This window comes from Pholis gunnellus (genome assembly GCF_910591455.1).
Source record: "Pholis gunnellus genome assembly, chromosome: 23".
Taxonomy (NCBI): domain Eukaryota; kingdom Metazoa; phylum Chordata; class Actinopteri; order Perciformes; family Pholidae; genus Pholis; species Pholis gunnellus.
The window spans coordinates 14,598,482-14,621,079 of NC_136550.1; the positions used below are offsets into that span (position 1 = coordinate 14,598,482).

The 22,598-nt window shown below is 42.6% G+C and overlaps 3 protein-coding genes across 4 annotated transcripts; all 3 read left to right on the forward strand.

The window, feature by feature from the left end:
• LOC306714979 (RNA-binding protein 4.1-like) lies at positions 1–5,769 on the forward strand. 2 transcript variants are annotated; one of them, XM_079185182.1, is made up of 4 exons: positions 1–74; positions 2,531–2,960; positions 3,305–4,029; positions 4,237–5,769. In XM_079185182.1, exons 2-3 carry the CDS (start codon positions 2,549–2,551, stop codon positions 4,012–4,014), a joined length of 1,122 nt encoding a protein of 373 aa, XP_079041308.1. In that variant the 5' UTR covers positions 1–74; positions 2,531–2,548; the 3' UTR covers positions 4,015–4,029; positions 4,237–5,769. The 2 variants fall into 2 exon arrangements, with proteins under 2 accessions (XP_079041308.1, XP_079041309.1); XM_079185183.1 differs by lacking the exon at positions 1–74 and adding an exon at positions 366–387.
• Positions 5,770–6,452: 683 nt separating this feature from the next.
• Positions 6,453–22,271, forward strand: sf1 (splicing factor 1). The gene is given in 15 exon segments (XM_079185185.1): positions 6,453–6,582; positions 8,186–8,611; positions 8,613–8,701; positions 13,060–13,184; positions 14,968–15,043; positions 17,506–17,658; positions 18,548–18,637; positions 18,742–18,925; positions 19,014–19,129; positions 19,259–19,366; positions 19,460–19,652; positions 19,732–19,945; positions 20,482–20,646; positions 20,970–21,181; positions 21,183–22,271. Coding segments are annotated over 14 exon segments (2,247 nt in total). The 5' UTR covers positions 6,453–6,582; positions 8,186–8,203; the 3' UTR covers positions 21,297–22,271.
• Positions 8,713–11,209, forward strand: LOC306714980 (RNA-binding protein 4.1-like). The gene has a single exon (XM_079185184.1). The coding sequence runs from the start codon at positions 9,446–9,448 to the stop codon at positions 10,286–10,288; it is 843 nt and encodes a 280-aa protein (XP_079041310.1). The 5' UTR covers positions 8,713–9,445; the 3' UTR covers positions 10,289–11,209.
• Positions 22,272–22,598: the final 327 nt, after the last annotated feature.

A 22,598-nucleotide genomic window follows, 5' to 3' on the forward strand; every position in this document is an offset into this window, starting at 1 on the left:
GCAGCGTCACGGGTGCTGTGCCGCCGCCATTTCACTTTTCATTCATTGGTTTCAAGGCCTAAATCGTCTAATCGGTGAGTTAGAGATTGTAAGGTCAAAGCAAGAAGTGCAATACTTGTTAGGAAGTTGGTGAAGCGCAGCTGTCATCGTAGAGTTGTTTTGGATGTTCTCTGAATGGACATTGGCTGAATTAGCAACCGTACGTTAGTTAGTAAATAGTTAGCTATCTAGCTAGCTAATATGTTAGCTTACTGAATTCATACGTCTTACTTTTTCCAAACTTCAGAACGCCATTACACTGAAATATGGACGAACATGGAAGCGTTGCACACTAAACACATTGCGCAAAAAAACGAGCGAGACGTTTTGACTGTTCAGGCTACTTCTGTGAGTAATGCAACATACACTGATAGAGCTAGCTAGCTAGTAAGACGCGCTAGCTTATCTGTGACATGTTTACCTATCTACGTAAGCAAACGTCAGACTGTAGATGATGTGGAATTCAAACCAACGCTCAGTGTTTCTAAACTACTTAATTTTAGAGAGGAAATTATGTTAAAATCGTATCATAAGTAATCATGCCAACTTGTCAGAGCTAGTCAATAATAAAGGCCAACGTTGCTAGCTTAGGTGTGTCTCTCGCTTGAACGGTCTAACATGCTACATGCTGTCATTCAAAAGCACGACGGATACACACTGACTTTTAACCCGAGTTTTACCCTTTAATACAATAAAGTTCTCCTCGGTTTAGTAGATCTTCATCGCATTTTGAAAGTTTAGTTTGGCATGATGTGTCTGTGCCAATGAGTGTCATATTAACTTAGTTCATTCTATGCTAAATTAAGATTGTGTAACATATTATCGCAAACCAGTCCAACATGGCATAAATCTGACACACCAAACCGCAAAAGTTTAACCCTTCTAAATCCCGTCACACTTTCTACCCCCTGAAAATGATGTTTAGTTTTATAGAAACTTTTTACTGATAACTTTGCCTACTCTCAGTGATGTATTATGTAACAAAAGCTAACTACTAAAATTAGATGTGTGCAATTATATGTACACAGACTTAGCTCAGAATATAATTCACTTCATTAATGCATCATCTCTCAGTAGGGATGTCTGTGTTACCGTCATGCTTTTTGATCCATATCCCAGTCCTGGCCTTTTAATAACTGCTGATACTCAATCTGATTCAATATCTTATCTATATTTAACCAAATGTTGATTTAAATGTGTATGTGACACTGAAATAACTTACGTCACCATCTAAGTTCGGTCCATCTTACCTTGATCTCTATCCAAAAGCTGAAGGTCCTATTTCAAAACATTTTCTAAATTTAAATTGACCCGTTAACATTACCGTTACGGCATATATAAATGCTAAAATGGGAGACTGCGACACATTGCACAATGCTCACATTTCCAAGACACGATCTTCTAGTAATCGTTACTGTCAGAGTTGAGTAAAAGCATATAGTTTGCCAACCCAGCTGTCAGAAGAGTCAAATGGCAGTGCTACCAAATACATTTTCACGTTCTCACACCGTTGTTTTCACTTGTATGTTGAGCACAATGCTCGCAGGGTCGAGTCTGGCTGCAGCAAGAGAAGCAGCGTGCTGCAGCACTAGCAGGCTGAGGTGACACAAATACAGTGGAGCACAGAACGGGTCGGAATGTGATCGGATTCATTTCAACAGATATTGAGGCATTGATATATGCCAATCGTTAGGATCGACCCAGGACATCCCTGTCCCTCAGTCAACAAATCATACATGTTCAAAAGAAAAATGGTTCAGTTAATACTTAACTACAGCACAAGTTTTTGTATTATAAAAATCATTAAAACTTTAAAAATTCAGATCCAATTTATTCATCATTGTGAAAACCACAAATCTCAATTCAGATGTTTGTTTCTAATGATTAAGGAGCAACACCACACCTACATTTGTCCCCTGGTGCTGCTCTGAGGTTTCGTGAACATTTTTGAATGATGGCAGGTTATAAATGTATTATCCTACAAGTGTTTCTATTATATTGTCCACCCTATGTCGACAAGGGTAGGCTAAATAACACACTCTATGCAACGCAGTTGAGTTCAACAGCGCCACAAGCTTCATCCTCTAAAATGACCATAAAGTTGAATCAATATCTCCCTAAAACGGTTTGAATAAAAGCTGAACATAGCGAAATACCGGTATTGATGATAACTCGTGTTTTTAAATAAGTGCAATCTTTTTTTATTTATTGGGAAAATCTTGTTTTTGTACAGCTATGGTTACAGACTCTCTCCACCTCACTATACTGGTACTTTGGGTATAAATCATTTGCCAAAAAAAGAGACAAAACGCACAAAGTTAAAAATGAAATTGACATTGTTTTTATTTTTTCAAATTTTCTATAGATAATACTGTCATTATCCTGATTTGTTTAGGCCCTAGACTGCTATAGTATTTCTATTAATCTCATCTCATTAAACATTGGTTGTGGTTTTACAGTAGTAATCAGCATATTTTTTTTTATCTTCTAGGATACACAGAAGTTCATCATGGTGAAAATTTTTATTGGCAACCTCGCCTGCAATTCCGCACCCGAGGAGCTGCGTGAGCTCTTCGAGAAGTACGGAAAGGTCTCAGAATGTGATATTGTCAAAAACTATGGTTTCGTACACATGAGCAACGTGTCGGAGGCAGAGGAGGCCATCCGAAACCTCCACCAGCACCAGCTAAACGGCTGGCGCATGAATGTGGAGATGAGCAAAGGGAGGCCCAAGTCCACCACCAAGCTGCACGTCAGCAACCTCGGCGAAGGGGTCACCACTGACGTCCTGCGGGCCAAGTTCGGGGAGTTTGGCACGGTGGTGGAGTGTGACATAGTGAAGGACTACGCCTTCATTCACATGGAGCGAATGGAGGACGCCATGGACGCCATCAGTAAGCTGGACAACACCGCCTACAAAGGTGAACTCTTTGGCGAGGGAGAGCTAGTTGTCTTTGCTGTCTAAAAATACGAATTTTGGATTATGTTCTGTCGCTGTAGGGCTCTCATGACAAGTAAAATCCACCGGCTTTTTTCAACATTAATTGACCAGGTGGACTGAAAGTAATCGCTTTAAACTTTGCCAATGTCTCTTGTAAAACCAGTGGCAGTGGGGAACAGGGCAGAAATCTCCTTCCCCTGGCGCGGCTCATGCCTTTGCTCACTGATTGTCGGCAAAATGCAATTACAGTGTTTTTATAGTCGGTAAGAGCCGTTTGGTGTCAGAACCACACGGTCTCATGCGTGTCTTCTCTCTCCCTACAAGGCAAGCTGATGAGCGTACAGCTGTCCACCAGTCGGCTTCGCACCGCCCCGGGAATGGGAGAGCACACTGGCTGCTATGTCTGCGGGAAACATGGTCACTGGTCGAAAGATTGTCCTGTCAGTCGGAACGGTAGCCACGGCGACGACACAAGAGGCCGAGGCCCCCCAAGCGGCCATGGTTATGGCTACGAGATGGCATCTTCAGCACCTGATTTCATGGGTGACTCTGCGTATAGTCGGGCGAGTTACGTAGGTGGGATGCCGCCTCCCCCTCGCAGGCTCAGCGGCTACAGTCCTGAGCTGAGGGATCGGTACCCCGGCAGAGGAGCAAGCTCCTACCCGGAGAGGTCACCAGCTTACGACCGTGACCGCCTCTACAGCAGTGTTGACTATTATGAGAAGTTCAGAGCTCGCCCTTACGGCTCTAGCTATTTCGAGGATCGTCGCATGTCCTATCTCCCCCCTCCCCCACCTCCCCCCTCCTCCCTCTCAAAGCTCTCCTCCAGTATAGATCCATACGACCGTCGGTCACTGCCTTCATCCTCATCAGCTGCCGCATACTATGCACGGGACCGCAGCCCGATCAGACGAGTGCCGGTCTCCTCGGCGGGCTATGAGCGAACACGCCTGTCACCGGGGTCGGGCTCCCGAAGCTCCTACGCTGCTCCGCGGCCCAAGGATCATTATGCGCCACGCTATGCTCCTTACTAAAGCCCTCGTGCCAAGGTGAGCAACAGAGTAACCAATGTGTGACAGTTTATTAGTTCTCCGAACAGTGAGACATTTAACTGTAAAACGGGACTGGTCAGTGGGCACTGGGATCCCGGAGATCCTTTGTAGCTTGGATTTTTTTAGGGTATTGAATCCTTTGAAGCTGTGCTATAGTGGGGGTTTGAGCCCTGTTTCTGAAAAGGGAATCTGCTCTCTTTCTAGGTCTGTTTGTGAACCGCAAGACTTTCCCCATTGCCGTCATTTCTTCAAGCGCCGTGATTCCATCGGTCTGCGCGAGGTGCGGAAATTAAGATTGGAAATTGTGTCGGCATCTTCCGAGCACCTAAGATACCGGTTGCCTGCGGATGAATTGTTCTTTCAATCGCATTCACCTAACCTGTTTTCAATAAGAATGAACAGCACCGTTTGACATTTCTGATGTATAAAACAATATGCTCACTCGCTCTGCAGGTTTCCAGCTCAGTTTTTAGCCATGTTCCTTTTTTGTTTTTTTGTTTCTTCCTCACATGAGGAAAAATTGTTAAATTCAGCAAATGTCAATTGTTTGGCTTCAGTTTGTCATATAGAAGAAGTGTTCTTGTTTCAATATATGAATATGTGCTTTCCTTTTTTGAGTGGAATGAGGGTTAACCTGTGCTGCATCAGTTGCTTGTAGTGCAGAAGAATGTTGTTGTGCTTCCAGACACACATGGGACTTGATATACATCAGTTATATGGATAAATATAAATGTTTTTTCAAAAATGATCATCATTAGTGTCTTATCAATGTGCTGTGAAGGTGAGGACTCTTCCGGTATGTTTCGTCACAGCATAAACCGTTTTGCTTGAAAGGGTGAAGTACTCGGTAAGCGTTCTCGTGGTGGGTGAGAAAGAGAACCTGCTCTCTTTGGCCTCTGTAGCGCATGAATGGACTCAGTGATTGACACTGAAGAAGACAATAAAGAACTGAATCCATATCCATGAAACTGACGTGGCTGAGTGTTCAGTTAGGACACAGAATCACACTTTGAGTTAGTACCTATTTCAAGACAAATCATCTCAAACATTCCAGTCTTTATTTTTCTAATAAGAATGTGTCTGCAAAATATAACATTCATACTTTTTTTTATAACAAATTGTATGCTGATCAGAAGTAAAACATTTTGAATAAAATGTTTTGAAAATAAGAAAGGCAGCTGACATGCACTGTGCTGCTAACACAGTAACACCTTGACTGTGTTTTCGTCCCACTGGTAATGGCAACAGAAAATAACCCTTCATCTCGTGAGTTTAGGTTTGGGATGGATGTTCATAGATGCAGTAATGTGAGGCAGGACTCTGGGTGCAGAGTGTGTAAGTCGTGAGGCACTTGTTTTGTTGAAGGTGCCTTTCATTTGTTTTTGCATATAGGTGGATTTGAGGTTTGTATTTTTCATATAGCTGTAAAAGTGCCAGCATGATTACAAAATAATCTAAAGTGAATAAGGAATTTGGTGACACTTGACAGTCTTAAATTCTTTGTTTGGAACCTGATTTAATGGTGTCTGGTTGTGGGTGCAGGTCATGGTTCAGAACTTTGGAAAGTCCTTCAAACTTAATATTGTCGACTGAAACGACAAAGTGAGCAATATGAATCAAATTGAATGTCACAGTGTGTATTTTTCAATGACTAAATATTCTTTGGACAACAACCATTTGGAGTGTTACTGTCAGACCACGGTATAAACGGTGTGGAGAAATCTACAGTAGTGTCTATGCAACATTTGTTTAGATCAGTGGTTACCAGTTGGGAACTCCTCCAAGGGGTCTCTAGAAGTATTGGTACAGGAAAGAAGAAAAATGTTTATTTTCCAGTCTTTTCTTTAACCTTTTAGATATGACAGATAATACAAATATATGTTTAACAGCCATAATTAAGGGCTACTTGTCTTCAACAAGTGCTTCTATTACAGTTTATTTTGTCAGCTATTAGAAAATACAGCCTAGTCTTCAGAGTTATTTTAATAGTTTTTCTAACAGCGCAAGCTGACGAAATGTAAATATATTGCAAATATACATAAACAAGAAATGTTTCCAACTACACTAATAAACTTGATTTATTTGTTTTGTCAGATGAGGTTGCGCTTCAACAACGGGATTTACGGTAGAGTGCTAGACCCAAAATCTATTGAGCATAAAAACTGTAATTGTAGCACATCCCTTTCTCGTCCTTTAAACTTAGTTTCTTTGTTAGATTAGGGCCGCCAAAAGGTTTGTCCCAAATATAAATGCCATGGGATGTGCTTTATTGCATTCTGCGTATTTTCCTCTGTGGTTTCACTGTCTGTCTCATCTCATCACATGAAGGCGTAGCACTGACTGTAACGTTAGTCCCTCCCTGTTATGCACAGTTTACGGTCCCTCCCATAGACGGCCTGCGGACCTCCCAAAGGTGCTAACCGAGTTAGCTGTATGTCTTTGGCATGGTGTTTTCATGGTCACGAGCTAGCTACGTCAATGTCAGTCGGTAAAGCGACAGTCGCCATTTCATTCTCCGAGGGTCGAGGCGCACACCGCAGCTTTAAGAAGGTAGCAAATCATTTTAATGCAACACAGTGAACCTAAACGTGTCTTTGTTTTGGAAATAAGCCAATGTTCTCCAACTACTAACGCTAGCTAGGCCTATAGCGAATGTGGTTTTATGCTAAGCTAATTTACAGACTAGCTATAAGCGTGTTTAGTTGAGGCCTACACGCGTGACGTGAAATAACTTTACTATCGACTAAAATCCAACTGTTATGACCCCATTTGGGTAATTATGCTAACTTGGCTAACGCTACTTTAGTTAGCAACTAACGTAAACGTATCGTTAACGAAAGTACCGTTATTGAAATGCAGCGCCACGACGCGCAGCGTATGCTGTCGATGGAAAAACGACAGATATATCTTATGTGTTCGACATTTGTGTGTCTGTTAAGTCATTCTTACGTGCTGGTAACGTATACATATCGATACTCGCCAAAGATGTACGTTGCAAATCCGTTCTGTGTTTTGCAGACCATACCAGCTAACGTACATATAAACTCTCGATCGGTATTGGGATTTGCACAAAAGAATCTAAATGTACCGCTAAATAGCGAGCCAGGTCACAGGAACAGCTATGAGCTCCACATTTTCTAAACATTTTATGTTTAGAAAAATATGTATTAATGTGTTCCTCATATATGAATGTGACTGGATGCCATCTGGTTAATTAACATGATCCTTTCTTTTGAGGAGAGTGTGATGGTTAAAAGAGCCACTGATTTATTGTAAAACCTCCACATACAGCACAGTCTTCCAGCTTATAAAGGTATTGATGATAATTGAACAATAACCTCATGTCCTGTGGGTATAATGAAGGTTTATTAAGTCGTGTTGGTGTACAACCATTGCCAATACATATTTAATTCCAGAAGAAGTGATACATCTTTCTTACTTGTTACATTTGTTTCCACATACTCGTGTCATATTTATTTTTCTATTGTCATATATTGTTTAGTGATTTGAAGTTGTTTAAAGGTGAACCTAGTTTCCGTACTGGGATGAATTTAAGTGGTCCTCGGTTATTTATTGTTTGAAGTGTCCTTGTAGAGTTGTATGTGTCGTAAAAACACAGTGAACTTGAACATCAGTCCAAACAAAAGAGTTATGACCCTGAATCTGTGGAAGCAATGTTATGTTCCTTCCATGTGAATTGGCACAGAATCAACAAATGAAGCATGAGACACAATTTATTTGTATGGAATCTGCAGGTATACATATTGATTTTGCAAACCCTTTAACACATGATGTACTTGATAAATCTGAATAATCCTCATTACTGGAGTCCAACCAATACTGGAATTTTTGAGACCAATAATATTGATATTTGAGTTACAAAATCTAAAAGCGAATTCAGCTGAATTTTATTTTTTTTAGCATAAACATCTACCTTGATATTCACTTTGAATTTGGTTACTAAATAATTGAGATCAAGATATACTTTTCTGTTGGAAAATTAACTTGTCAACAACTTGACAAAATATGTAACGCCAATTTTAAGGGCTTTCCCTACTTGGGTGTAAATACAACAGGGAAATTTGCTCAATTCATAAATATATTGTAATGGAATATGATACTTACAATCTTGATTTCTTTTCTCCTCCCTTAGTGACGTGGAAGCTCCACAATGGTGAAAATATTCATTGGGAACTTGTCGCCGGACACCACATCAGATGAACTTCGCTCGCTCTTCTCCCAATATGGCAAGATTGGAGAGTGCACTATTGTCAAGAACTTTGGCTTCGTGCACATGGACGACAAAGCGGAGGCGGAGGAAGCCATCAGCAACCTCCACCATTATGAGCTGAATGGCATGCCGATGAATGTAGAAATGAGCCGCAGCAAGTCGAAAGGATCCACAAAACTGCACGTCGGCAACATTGGCTGCACCAACCAGGAGCTGAGGGCCAAGTTTGAGGAGTTTGGCTCTGTGGCGGAGTGTGACATAGTAAAAAACTATGCTTTTGTTCACATGGATCGTATGGAGGATGCTGTGGAGGCCATTAATCAGTTAGACAACACAGCTTTTAAAGGTGAACTCTTGGGCTGGGGTTAATAGGGAGTTTTTATATGAAAGCTGTATTATCAAGAATATGTCATTCTGTTCTTGTGGTTTGATGGGTAAGTAATGGACACACCACAGGTAAGTATAAAGAGAAAACTGAAGGATAACGGGAAGCTGAAGAAAGCGAGGCAGCCCTTATTATTTTAAAGCTGGCATCCGTAAAGTCGTTGGTTTGTCTGGATTCTTGTAAAGCACAAATGGGCACTTACTGCAATTTACTGACTTATCAGGTCACACCTGTTCTAATTGTTAATGCAAGTACAGTCAGTGTAATACTAGAAGTAATGACTAACCATGATTGTATTTTTACAAATCCAATTCAACTGCAGAGGCCCATTAAGGGCTGAGAACAGGTGTGCCGTGGTCCTGTTTGGTCTTTATTTGGTTTGTGCACGCTACGTGCGAACCTTCGGCGTCACGGGCGAATATGACGAAATCTTCGTCACGTGGACCCTTGAATAATTTGTGTTGTCAAACTTTGCTAACGTGTTTTAGCATTAGCTGATAGCTCTCTTGCGTGCAACCTTCTATCACATCTCGGTCTTTTCTGTGGTATCGACACTGTCGGAGTTCCCTTTTGCCACTGCAGTGGGTAAGAATGTTTGGGAAGTTACGGATTTCAGCTTTAATACCTTTTTTAAATGCTTAAATCTTAAGTCATATCTCATTGCTATTTTTTGGAGTAAAATGCAGCTTTTTACCAGACTGATTGGTTAGGAGACTTTTGTATGCCAGACAAGAAATGTCAAATATTTGGATGCAGGCATAAGTCCTTATTGAGTCTTTTCTTTTTAAGGCAAACTGATGAGCGTGAAGCTTTCGACTAGCCGCCTGCGTACTGCGCCGGGAATGGGAGACCGATCGGGTTGTTATCGTTGCGGGCAGGAAGGCCACTGGTCCAAAGAATGCCCTCTAGACCAAAATGGCTTCCACAGAAACGGCTCAGAGCCAAAGTCTGATGGATACGATGACTCGAGATTTGGCGAGCATGCTCGCAACAGGGGTTATCAACCGGACTTCAGTGGCGACCCAGATTATGGCGGCGGCTATGCTCCTGCTCATGGTTTTTCCCGGGGTGCCGGTCACGGCGGCAGCATGGCGGGGTACGGAAGGGGTTCGGGCTACGAGAATGCAATGAGATACGGGCCGCACCCCGGTTACGGCTTAAGTGCTGTCGCTGAACATAGCATGGCTCGGATGTACGGCAGCGAGGCAGCATACAGGAGCAACGGCTCGCTCTATGGCGCGGTACCAGCCTACCCGATGCGACGGTCGCCTTACGACGAACGGGATCCGTACGGGGTCGTGGACTACTACGAGAAGTACAGGGCCAATGCTTACGGAGGCAGTTATTTCGAGGAACACCGCGCCGTCCCCTTGCCTGCTCCATCAACATCATCCTCCACAGCTTTAATGAGGGATCGTCTGCCCCCCTCTAGCCTCGACCCATACGAGTGCCCCCCCCACCCTCCTCCACCAGCCCCGGTCTCCTCATACTATGCACGTGACCGAAGTCCGATTCGGAGAGTCCCCGTCGAGGCAGATGGATACGCATATGAGCGCTCGCGCCTTTCCCCGGTGCCCGCCCCCCCAAGGAGCTCTACCTATGACCATCCGGGCGCTGATCGGGCACGATATACATACTAATCCTTGTCCCACGATGCCAGGCGAGAGCTGCCTGTCATTTAGTGGATAGGATAGCCAAAGTGCCATTGGAATCACTGAAAATGAAACGTTAAACATAAGATCTCATTAGTAATATCATAGGCAAAAGTGTGTACGTGAGTGGGTATTAAGAATTAGGCTACAATAAAGCTTACCAACCGTAATAGCCAACGAGTAGATTTCAACGTGAATGCTTGAATGCCCTCACATGCTATGATCTCATTCTAGGTACATCAAAATACAGTACAACTAACACTAAGTTGACTACCTTTCATTGTCCTATTCACGTGTCGTGGTATTGGTGCAGTGCAGATCCTGGGTTCAGCTACAACCTGGCTGACGTCTATTCATGAGAATGAATCTTTGCCCCTCTGAAAGAAGCTCTGTTTATACACTATGTCGTCTGAATAGAAACAAATTAAAATAGTGCATGGTGCATGTTTTAAAGGTTAGTCACTATTAATTGGATTTAACTAATACTTTTTTCAGCAGCATCTAATGTTTTGCTATGTGCGTTTTAGTGTACTTGTGTTTGTGTAAGTTAACATTGTTACTGCATACGTGAAGCAATGGCAAAACAAGTTTTGAGTACTGTATGCTTCATCACCTACATTGTTTAACCTGTGGGCTTAAATGTCACACCTGTACCCAAATATGGACCTTCACAGTTAAAAAATGGTGACACTTTAGTATTTGAGTTACAGCAAACCTTTTGTGAAATCAAGAACTTTTTATCAAATATAATTGTGAACATTTATTTGTTTTGTCAATAGGCACATTAAATAGATTTTCATTTCCGTGATGAATATGAACCTTCACATTTTGGATATATGTTGGGAGTTTCATAACGCTGTCTTTCTTAATTTCTAACGACAAGATTCAAATTAAAGTCTGTCTAAAGTCTGAAAACTGACCTGTGTGTTCATTGTGCTGAAGTCATCTGGTATATTGTGAAATGGCATTTACAGCCAAAGTGCAACCGTCAATCAAAACACAAGATGGGGGTTGACCACCTTGGGGGGGAAAAGAAGGAAAAGACCATATCAACTCTGAAGTGTATGAGGACATAATAAAATAGGGTGACAAGTCTGGTCAGCGGGTCAGTTTCCAGATACAATAACATTGGCATGCACATGTCTTACTCATTTGGGTATCACTAGCCACATTAGATACTGTATTCATATTCATCAATATATTCATTTTTATATTAAAGGTGTGAACGGCAAGCGGTCTGGAGCCAAGATACTCTGCCAGTGATGCTGGTAATGCTTTGCTATAGGACACCAATCAATTATTTCACTCTGATCCTGGATGAGCTCTAATATATGCTTTTCCACTGTTGTAAATACAATTATTCTGTTTGAATTGTATTTGCACTGGTGGGATAGAAAGTGCCTTGCAATTAAAACAACGAAACCAGATGATTTAATAAAGAGTACGGTTGTATACTTAGGAATATTTTTTAATTAACGGTTAAAAATATATTGCCACAACATTTTAGGAGCTTATTGTGCTTTACGGGTTTGGGTAGAACTACATGGAGATTGATATTAAAAAGAGCTAATCAGTTTACAGAATGGGGATAACAAAAAGCTTTGCCCAATAGAACACGGCCTAAGGGGAGGGGCTTGGTCTGGCCAATAGCAATGCTTCATACTACAGCGGATCATCCCCCATCGGCCATGGACTCATTTTTTGTGGGTTTCCGTTAGGCGCCATTTTGATTAAAGTAATGTGAGGGTGGATTGTGGGCAACGCTGTATGATATATTTTTTTCTCAATTTAATCACATTTATACCAGAGTCAACTAGTTTAACGGAGACTAATACATTTGAGTACACCGAAAATGGCCACGGGCGCAAACGCAACTCCTTTAGGGAAGTTGCACCCCAGCATTGGCGCTAAACGAGGATTTGACGCCGGGCCTGGTGCAGGCAACGGGATGATGCCAGCACCGGGGCCGCCCGCAGCCTTTCCTTCTCTACAAGCTTTCCAGCCCCCGATGCCAAGCGTATCTTTTCCACAACCTCTTCAGTTCAATCCTGCGGCAGCTTTTCCGACCCAGGTTCCACAACAACCAGTTGTGGTTGGCGGGTTGGCCAAACCAGGTAACCGAACCACGTCTAACGTGACAAAACATGCGTAATGAGTGTAAGCTAGACATGTAGCTAATGTGGCTAAGTAACATAAAGGCCCCTCATAAAGCATCGGCCTTGCACAAAATGGAGAGTCCCGCTAACTTAGGTTGCATGTACATTTTACTGAATAGCCCACTTTACATTTGCAATAACCCGTGTTAAGATTTGCACTTGCACCTCAAACGTAACGTTAAACCGGCCATGAGCCTAATAAAGGGATGTAACGTTAGCTATGTTAACTTGCTGCGCCGTGCTAGAAGTTAACGTAATTTCGTTATTGACAGAAGATCGAGCCTTGTGGAAATCGTTTTGCATAAAAACTCTTAACAATAGTTGTGTAAACCATGGTATGGGCTTAACGTTTGAAGGCCTAATAGTCGCATTTGACTTATCTCAAGTTGAGTATGAGTATGACGAACGTTATATTCAGTCCAGCTTCTTGTGGCTACTAGTGGTTCATGAACGTCACAATTTCCCTCCGCTGTTAACGTCACTTATCGATAAGCTAGGTGCGTTGAATGACGCTTGAATTCATGTCACATCCCCGTAACGTCACGTATTGAAGCTCTACAGCCAACGTGGATAATATCCCCCGTTTCTCCCGGTAGATTTCAGTTCGAAGAAATCGAGGAAGAAGAGTCGTTGGAGCAGCGAGACGCCCGATCAGAAGACGGTCATACCGGGCATGCCCACTGTTATCCCCCCTGGATTGACCCGGGATCAAGAGAGAGCCTATATAGGTAAATCTTTTATTTTAATGATTAAAAGATAACTGTAATCATAAGAGCAGGTCTGTTTCATAACCTGTTTGATCAATAACATGTGTTTGAGGTTATAGTTTTCTTACATGGTGCACACAAGTATTAATTTAACATTTATGTCCTGTTTGCTGATTTCCCAACAGTTAGAGCTCTCTAAAGGCACCCACGAGACGCGTTACTAACTATAAGCTATTAATCATATTTTCAATGTATTGAAAGTGACATTACTATGTCACACAAAATGGGAAATGTCTAATTTTGCTCCAACTGTTGAGATAAAGCAATCACTTCCAATGAGCAATGATTATAACGTGATGCTGTACAGTGTTAATTAAGGATATTTCTCTTTAATGAAAGTGTTTCTGTGGTCTTATGGTTTGCATACCATTGGGCTCCCATTAGCAAGAGGAGTTTGAGCTAGATGATTTAAATGCCAGTGCTTGCTTGGTATCTGTCCTGAGCTGCAGCTCACTACTCACGTCTTGCTTGATCCCCTACACATCATCAGTATTGTTCCTGTGCATGGAGGCGTTACTCATAATGTTTAGGACATGCCAAAGTGTGCTTCTGTTTCTATTGGTCAAAGTGTGAGCAATGCTGCTTCAACGGCAAATCAATCCAACATGTTTAAGTTACTCAAGCGGGTGATTTAGTGGACACTGCAAATTGGGGAAACTCTTAATCACTGTTATTGTGCTCTTACTTTGGCCTGTAAAAAAAAAAAAAAAAAGATCACATGAAACGCATCATTTTTAATCACAAATGCCTTCCAGCAGCAGTGTAGCACCAACATACTGTCTTCACAGGCCCTCAACAGGGTGTTCTGAAGCAGATAAATCCTTTTTGTCAATAACTGACATCGTTATTGATTCTGTGCACTCATTGGTAATGTTGTACTTCTTTGGTATGTAAACATTCATTTGTGCCCACCTTCTGTTGGTCACACTTATTGTTTCCTTTGCTCATTCAGTAGATCCCCTAAAACAGTCCAAAGGAAGCGTTTTTAGGATGAAATTGCTGTGAACCAAAATTCACAGGGCCTGTATTCATCTCTATAATCCAAAGTAATTGTTTCAGTGACTGGTGAATCTCTGTGTTTGGGGGGGTATTCATTGCAGCTTTCATAATGTGCATGGGATGACTGATTAATTTATTTTCTCATTGCCTTCTAAGTGTAAGAATTGTCTGTCACTGCTGCCCCTCTGTGTTAGATCTGTGGAGTGCAAATAGTGACTACGATCAGCTTTTCTGTTGTAGAAACGTGCTCAACAAATAGACCAATCAGTGATCTTCAGACCCGATGTGTCCTTAAAATGCCAAAGCCATTAAACAAAATATGTTGTAACGTATGTATGTGAAGCTCCGTCTTCATGGAAGAAAAAACAGGTTTGAAATAATGATGGATTGGCAGGCATTTTTAGGAATCGTGGTCTAGACATTAACTGATATGTTCCATGTTGAATCATTGTCTGAGAAAGTTAGTCCGGTCTATGCTAATGTAATGACCTCGAGAACATATTCACATTGGGTAATGTGTTCCTCTGATGTCCTCACATATGAATACGTGATTTCATGCTTTAGTCTTACCAGATGTTCATTTGATCTCCCCTTTATTTTTGATTTAACAGACTCACCATTTGTCTTTACCTCAGTAATGTATGAGACAGTGCTCTAATGTGCAGAGCGTTGTCTCTCTGATGTTGTTGTGGTAACCACATTTCTCTCCATCCTTGTTTTTCTTTCCTAACCTGAATTCTTCCAGTCCAACTGCAGATTGAAGACCTGACTCGTAAACTGCGTACAGGAGACCTGGGAATCCCTGTTAACCCTGAGGACAGGTCGGAAAAAGATTAAACTCATGAACAGTAACATTTTCTCTACCTTCTTGACTTTTTGGAAGAAAAATGTTGATTTTCATTATATCTATATATGTGGTTGTTATCCTACATCTCAGATTCCACAGTAGTGTTAGCTGGCAGATGTAGAGTGTAGTTAGCAATCGCCTCAGTGAAAACAGTTTAAAATGCTCCTCATAGTGTCGGAGCGTAGAATCCATCCACACTTATTAAGCTCACATTCCCTCACCAGTGAGATTTATAGTTTTTATAGCTTGTTTTATCTTCATATTTAGGTCTATACAAGTGTGTGAGGTAAATATAGATATGGTTACCTACAGAGTGAGGACTTAGAAATACTATTTCTCGACCATCAGTCACTTTAAAATGAACGAGATATATTCATATATTTTCCCTAAGAAAATGAGACAGTGTTTGCAATTACATTGAATGGAAATATTCTATTAGTTTGTTTTCAATTAAATTGAATTAGAAAAATATTTTTTTAATCAAAAATGATGTGACATTTGAAACAGTTAGCTGTCGGTAAACAATGGAGTCTTCTATCAGATGTCTTTGTCTTCAGAGGAGGAAGTTAGCTCAGAGCCAAACTACCATCCGTGAGCTGTTTGTGTTCAGCTTTTTCTATTTTTATTAATTTCTTAATCAATTTAATCTCAGTTTCATTATGATGTATTGACAGACTGTTTCAATATTGGACAACAAAAATAACAAATAATTGAATAGAGAATGGTTTTGTGAGAGATAGTGTCAGATGTGGATGGTCTGACTGCGGCCAATAGTATGTTGAGATGTTGTCACATTCAGCTGAGACAGTTTAGCAAATCACGGCCAGAACAAAGATAACCGTCTTTTCCTCTGATTATTTCTCATTTTACTTGACAGTTAAGTGGTCAGATTTAGCCCTCTAGTATTTATGCATCATGTTTCACCCACTGCTTGTTTAATGTGTCTGCTGTAGAGTGCTGTGTCAATATATATGAGTACATACATGATGCATAATGTATAAAGATTTTCCTCTGAAACAGGTTTGGGTCACTACGCTCTAAATGTCATTTTTTTTTTTTTAGCTTTAAAGTTGAAATTGTTCTGATGAATTGGCTCTTTTGGAAACGTTAGTTGGTACACAAAGGATCCCGTCGATTGATATTGCCATTCCTGACTTTTTTTTTGACTTACTGGATATTCTCTAACTTTTTGCCAGTGATGATTGGGCTCATGGCCTGTAGCCGACATGACAACATACAATAGGTTTTGGTTTCGATTTAACAAATGATTTGTCACTCGTCATCTCTGGTTTTTCCCCTCATGTGGCTTTAAGCATTTCCACCCGGAGGGGGCGTGTTCCAGTTTTCCCTCTGGACTCTTGAGGTCTGGAAGAAAACTGCTAGAATTGTATGTGCTCTGGAAAAGCAGTGGCCAGCTTATAACCTAGCTTCCATAAGGATCTGTTCCCACAGGATGTGGCTCTCTCTCTAGAGTGTGTGAAGTTGACATTCTGTTAGCTAGAGTCCCTGTCGCCTGAACACTGTATATAGAGTTTCTCTCCATAATCAGACATTTCCACAGCAACCAAAAAGTTGATTGCAGAGCTGCAGCACTCTCAATCACTCCCCAGTGTAAAGTGACAACTGGGGGGGTTTCAGGTTGTCACCGTTGGAAGCTTGAAGCATAAAATGAAAAGAGCCTCTAAATATATATTTTCTCACTCTTCACATCACATGTGGCTCTCTGATGGGAGAGCATAGGAAAAGGTGGATATCTAATCTTAATTCCTTTTCTCTAACCCAAATTACCCCACATCAACCTAACCCTTTTTCAAGCACAGAGCCTCCTTAACGCAGCAACACAGGTTTTCAGCATCCAAGGGGAGGTACGGACCTCTTCCGCCACGCCAACACCAAGCAACTCTCAAAGCCAGCGTTTCTGCTTAGGATTGCGAATTTTGCTTTGGTTTCTTTTTCTTACTTCCCAACTATCCTGTCTTGTAGGCCAACAATCCTGTATGCAGGTTTAGTTATGGCCGTGTGGTTGTTTTTTTCTCTTTGTGGTTGATGCCCCTCCAGTGTATTGGGTTAATTACCACTATACAGCTTTGGTTGCCCCCCTTTTTACCCTGAATTGTATAAAATAATGGACTCTCGGCGTTGAAACGTCAGTGCAGAGTTCCTACATCCTTTTCTTTTGGTTTTGAGTTTGCTCTTGCACTGGCCATGAGTCGCATAGTCTATCTGAGAGTCTATCTCAGTAGATCCAAATTTCTAAAACTGTTCTTTTTTTTTTAAATTAACATTCTTTCTAAGGCATGTCAGTAAAATTCCTAATGAAGATCTGAAATTCTTAAAGACTTAGTTAGCTGTAGGGAGCCTGTGTGTTTGTTATTGGCAGAGCTCCACTTCTAGAAAGGTATCGATGATGTCTTTCCTGTCTTTTGTCATTTTCAGGTCTCCCTCTCCGGAGCCCATCTACAACAGCGAGGGCAAGAGGTTGAACACCCGCGAGTATCGCACACGAAAGAAGATCGAGGAGGAGCGCCACTCCCTCATCACCGAGATGGTTGGACTCAACCCGGACTTCAAGCCTCCTGCTGACTACAAGTACGATTTCTTTACTTGTTTTTGTCTATAGGCACAGTCTGTTAATATAACTAATATGTTAAGCGTCGTGACCAGTGGCTGTTATAGTTGTCTGGGCAAGTTGTGAAATGATGGTAATAGTCTGAAGTTCTACCATTTGGATGGAGTTAAATGTGATTTATAGAAATCATGAACAATATCTGCATTTTGTCCTACTGAAGGGCACAACAAATTATAATATGCCCGTCTCCAGCCTGTAACCCTCTGAACTCTGAGCTGTTTTTCCCTCTCAGTGACCTCGTTCTTACGTGTAATATAAAGTCCTGCTCCTCTATGGAAACGGCACAAGCATCGCTAGAAGTGGAGAGAACTCCGAAATGTCTTTTGTGCAGAATAACAGTTACAATGCCATAAATCTTAATAAAGGAAAAACGCAAGTTGAATTTCTTTGATAATGTCTTTTACAAATAATGGAAAACAATGTAATCTATATAACCAACACTTCTTAGAAGTTGATGCTTTTTACAGGATCTGGTTCAAGCAAAATGTTTATTTGTAGAGATTTAAAATGAGACATGTAGAATGTAATGTTTTTGATGAAATATAAAACATTGTAAGCTTTTTTTTGGTTGCTCTTTCTGACTGATGTGTTCACATGATGTGTTCAAGGACCGTAGGAACTATGACAATCTGGTAATGAAGGTTTTTACAACTTCTGGCTAGGATAAACCTTGTGGTTTTGGCAATTGCTCAAAGAAAACATGCTTTTCAATCCCGCTGGTAGGTTTAGCGGCTCAGAGGGTTAATATCATAAAAAATAAAGCTGAAACACAAGCAAATCTTCAAACGGTTGTTCAGAAAGTTGATCAATGCTCCTTCTAAATGTTTTTCTTGTCTTTCTTTCCTGCAGACCTCCAGCCACCAGAGTCAACGACAAAGTTATGATCCCCCAAGACGAATACCCCGAAATCAACTTTGTTGGTCTGTTAATCGGACCACGGTAAACGAGACTAAATATTACTATCATGTTGCCTTTTGTCACCGCCAGTACAGTCGAGCGTGAGCTTAGCGTGTCGCTTTTTGTTCCCTTTTCGGTTTTACCAGTGGTAATACGCTGAAGAACATCGAGAAGGAGTGCTGCGCCAAGATCATGATCCGAGGTAAAGGTTCTGTAAAGGAGGGGAAGGTAGGCCGGAAGGACGGACAGATGCTGCCGGGGGAAGACGAGCCTCTGCACGCGCTGGTCACCGCCAACACAATGGAGAACGTCAAGAAAGCTGTGGAGCAGGTTAGATCCCCTCATCAGGCTCCTAGTGGACGTTGCACGTTTACTCAGCTCCTAAATGACCTTCATGCTGACAAATTTGTGTCCACAGATTCGCAACATTCTGAAGCAAGGCATTGAGACGCCCGAGGATCAGAACGACCTACGAAAGATGCAGCTGAGGGAGCTCGCCAGACTCAACGGCACACTGAGAGAAGACGACAACAGGTCAGTGGTGGAGTTTTATGCAAAGTTCAGTGTGACAGATCATTGGTGGTGAATGTATGGCCCCTGGAGATGTTCAGTTTAAACTGCAGAGCACCGCTGAAGACCGAATGTGCCCGTTTGTCTCTGTAGGATCCTTCGTCCTTGGCAGAACTCTGAGCCACGCAGCATCACCAACACCACCCTCTGTACCAAGTGCGGCGGCGCAGGCCACATCTCCTCCGACTGCAAGTACACCAGGTGACCATCAGTTGAGCCAGTCACAAATGTATTTGTAGTCATGTAGTGTTATCAATCTGTTTGTAACAGCGGTTGCTGTTTTGCTTTGTGCAGCTCATTCGCTGCCCACAGAGCAACAGGCGGCGAGCCTCCCCAGTCAGCCCAGGACAAGGCTCGTATGGACAAGGAGTACCTGTCCCTGATGGCCGAGCTCGGGGAGGCTCCGGTCCCCACATCGGGGGGAGGACACTCCAGCAACCAGGGAGGAGGGCATCGGTCCTCAGGACTCAACAATAACCAGCAACAGGTCAGTTGGCAACCCTCATGATTCCATACTCAACATACCAGTGTGTAGAAGAGAGTCCTAACCCAGTGACTGTCAGCAGAACCGGCCTCCTTGGATGAACTCCGGTCCGACTGAGAGCAGGAACTACCATAGCATGCACGGAGCACCTGGTGGAGGACCCCACAGCTACCCACCCCCAATGCCCAACATGGGAGGCCCCCCTATGCCCCCCAACCCCAACGGCCTGCCACCCCCCTGGATGCAGCCCCCTCCTCCTCCCATGGGCCAGGGGCACAATCACGGACACCCCATGGGTAAGAGCTGACGTTTTACAGGTTAACATTACAGGAGGTGGGGAAACAGATGGTCACTGTGCTCCTCGGGGGCCTTGAGTGTTGAAGAGGAGGCACTGAGAGAGACATGAGGCCAAGATACTGTGTGACGTACTCTGAGTGCAGTCTGAACTGTTTCTAATGGTGCCACTAAACAAATGTTGTCTAAAACATGGGACTCAAAAGGGAATAATACACGTTGCTGACGTTACAGCAGACCATTTGATGATGCCATCTATTAGATACAAATACAAATTTGACAGTGAGTTGATTTTTAAAAGATATGCTTTTAAATACAAGGGCGTCGCTCCTGGTAGGACTTGAGTTCACAGAGAAGCAGGATGTTATTTTGGCTGTAGTTATTACTGTGCTGGTGGTAAAAATGCCCCACATGTTCCAAAAGGATTCGCATATTATTAATATCACACCGCCTCCTCTACCTCAGCGTTTATTATGAATGATAGTCAAATTGAATTCTGCAACAAAACCAACTTTTTTGTATTTTGGTTTCCTTGTAGGTCTGCTGCCCCCTCCAATGGGCATGATGCCACCTCCACCTCCTCCCCCCAGCAACCAGCCACCTCCTCCCCCCTCTGGACCTCTGCCACCGTGGCAACAGCAGGCTCCTCCTCCCCCTCCCACCAGCAGCATGGCAACCAGTACACCGCTACCCTGGCAACAGAGTAAGACACTCAAAACGATTTGAAACCATTCAGTCATTTTCTTTTCAATATAGACAGTTCTGTGTCGAGGACATTGTGTGAGATGCTACAAACTATTTAGACACTACTCGATTCAGGTTTACTGTAACTACAACGCTACCAAAGACCAGCTGGCATCAGACACTTCTGTGGAAGCATGAATGTGTAATGATGGCAGACATGAGTGTATCTGTAACAATGGAGCCACATATTTCAGTACTAATCATTGGGTGTTGTAGTGTGAGCTGACCATGTGAACGTTTTGATGACAGTAAAGTGTTAACCTCCCGCTGTCCCCCTCACAGATACCACCACCACATCCAGCCCCGGCACCCTGCCTCCATGGCAGCAGCCCCAGCAGCCTGCGGCCTCCGGAGCCCAGCCCCCACCACCCATGGGTGCCCCATCCATGGTGCCGCCTCCCCCCGGCGTCCAGCCCCCGTTGCCCCCGGGTGCCCCTCCTCCTCCCCCTCCACCACCTCCAGGCTCAACTGGCATGATGTATGCCCCGCCGCCACCCCCCCCCACCCATGGACCCTTCCAACTTTGTCACCATGATGGGGATGGGGGTACCGGGCATGCCCCCCTTCGGCATGCCCCCTGCCCCCCCGCCGCCTCCACCCCAGAATTAACCCTTCCACAGAAGAATAGTCCTCCCACAAGAGTTTCCACCCTGCAGCACATTGTGGATGTGTGATCACAGAAAAAGATATAACCAGTGCTTTATTTTTTATTGATCCTTGATATGGTGGAGACATCTGTGAAACAATGAAAGGTTGTGTTAGTTGAATTTGTAAAGTTGCGTAGCTTTAGTAAATGAGTTGTTTTTCCTGTTTTTAGAGTTTGCGTTGACACAAAGCTCCTTGTGTGCACACAAACACTGTTGCTCTCGGGCTCATGTTGTGCATCGCTCCCGTAGTTTGTCACATCACTTGTAAACCAAATAAACTGTTCAAATAGCCAGCCGGATGTTTAGTTCCTGCTCCACAGTCTCACCGCTTCAAAGGTCCAATTCAGACTGTAATGCTTGACTATTATTGGATTTAATATATTGAAGCATAACTTGCATGATCCATTATGAACTTCTCATTCACAAATTTATACTCCTGTCATGTTCCCCATGTTGACTTTGAGTTGAATAAGATTAATATTTTTGTAATAACGAGATGTGAAGTGTATCTTAGTTCTGTCTGAAAACCTTTTTGTAGTACTGTCTCCGATTTGTTTTCCAGAGATTCCCAGGGTTTTAATTGTTTTCTTTGTTCTTTTGTTACTTGCCTGCGTCTCAGTTGTGACATTGAGTTTGAAAAAGGGGAAATGGATGCTGCGAACTGCCATCTTCTGCCCCCCCAGCACGACTTGAATGCTGAGAATCTGATATATTTTTGTTTTTCTGCATCTCTTTCTGCTCTAAGACGCTGTGTGCAGTGTTTGTGTTGCTTCTGCAAGGACAAAAATATCAGTTTTGTCCCTCGAGTTATTAAGGAGGAGAATTGTTAGTTTTACTCTGTTTCTGGAATCAGTCGGTTGTGTCATGGCGCTAGCCTGAATGAAAAGCTGTTGAAATCTTGCTTGGTTTCACATTAAACTGATCCATTTCACCTTTTTGTCTTTGAGTGCGGACTGGTTTCTCCTTTCATGGTTAGAGGCCCTCTGTGTCTGAATGCTTGCCAAGAGCTTTTTGTTTTTTTCCCAGGCAAGGCTTAGTTGGCTGCCTCATCCAAATGTTACATAACCTGTGTTTGTCATGGGTGTCTGCTGCCTCACACACTCTCTAGGGAGTCTGCACTCAGAGACCGGATTAAAGAGTCTGTACAGTTGACCGCTGACACTCCCAACTGAATTTTATATGGGCGTTATAGTGTCTGTTCAAATACTTGGAGAGCAGTGATCTTATCACATTATATCTAAATACAGTTATTTCAAAGTATTGG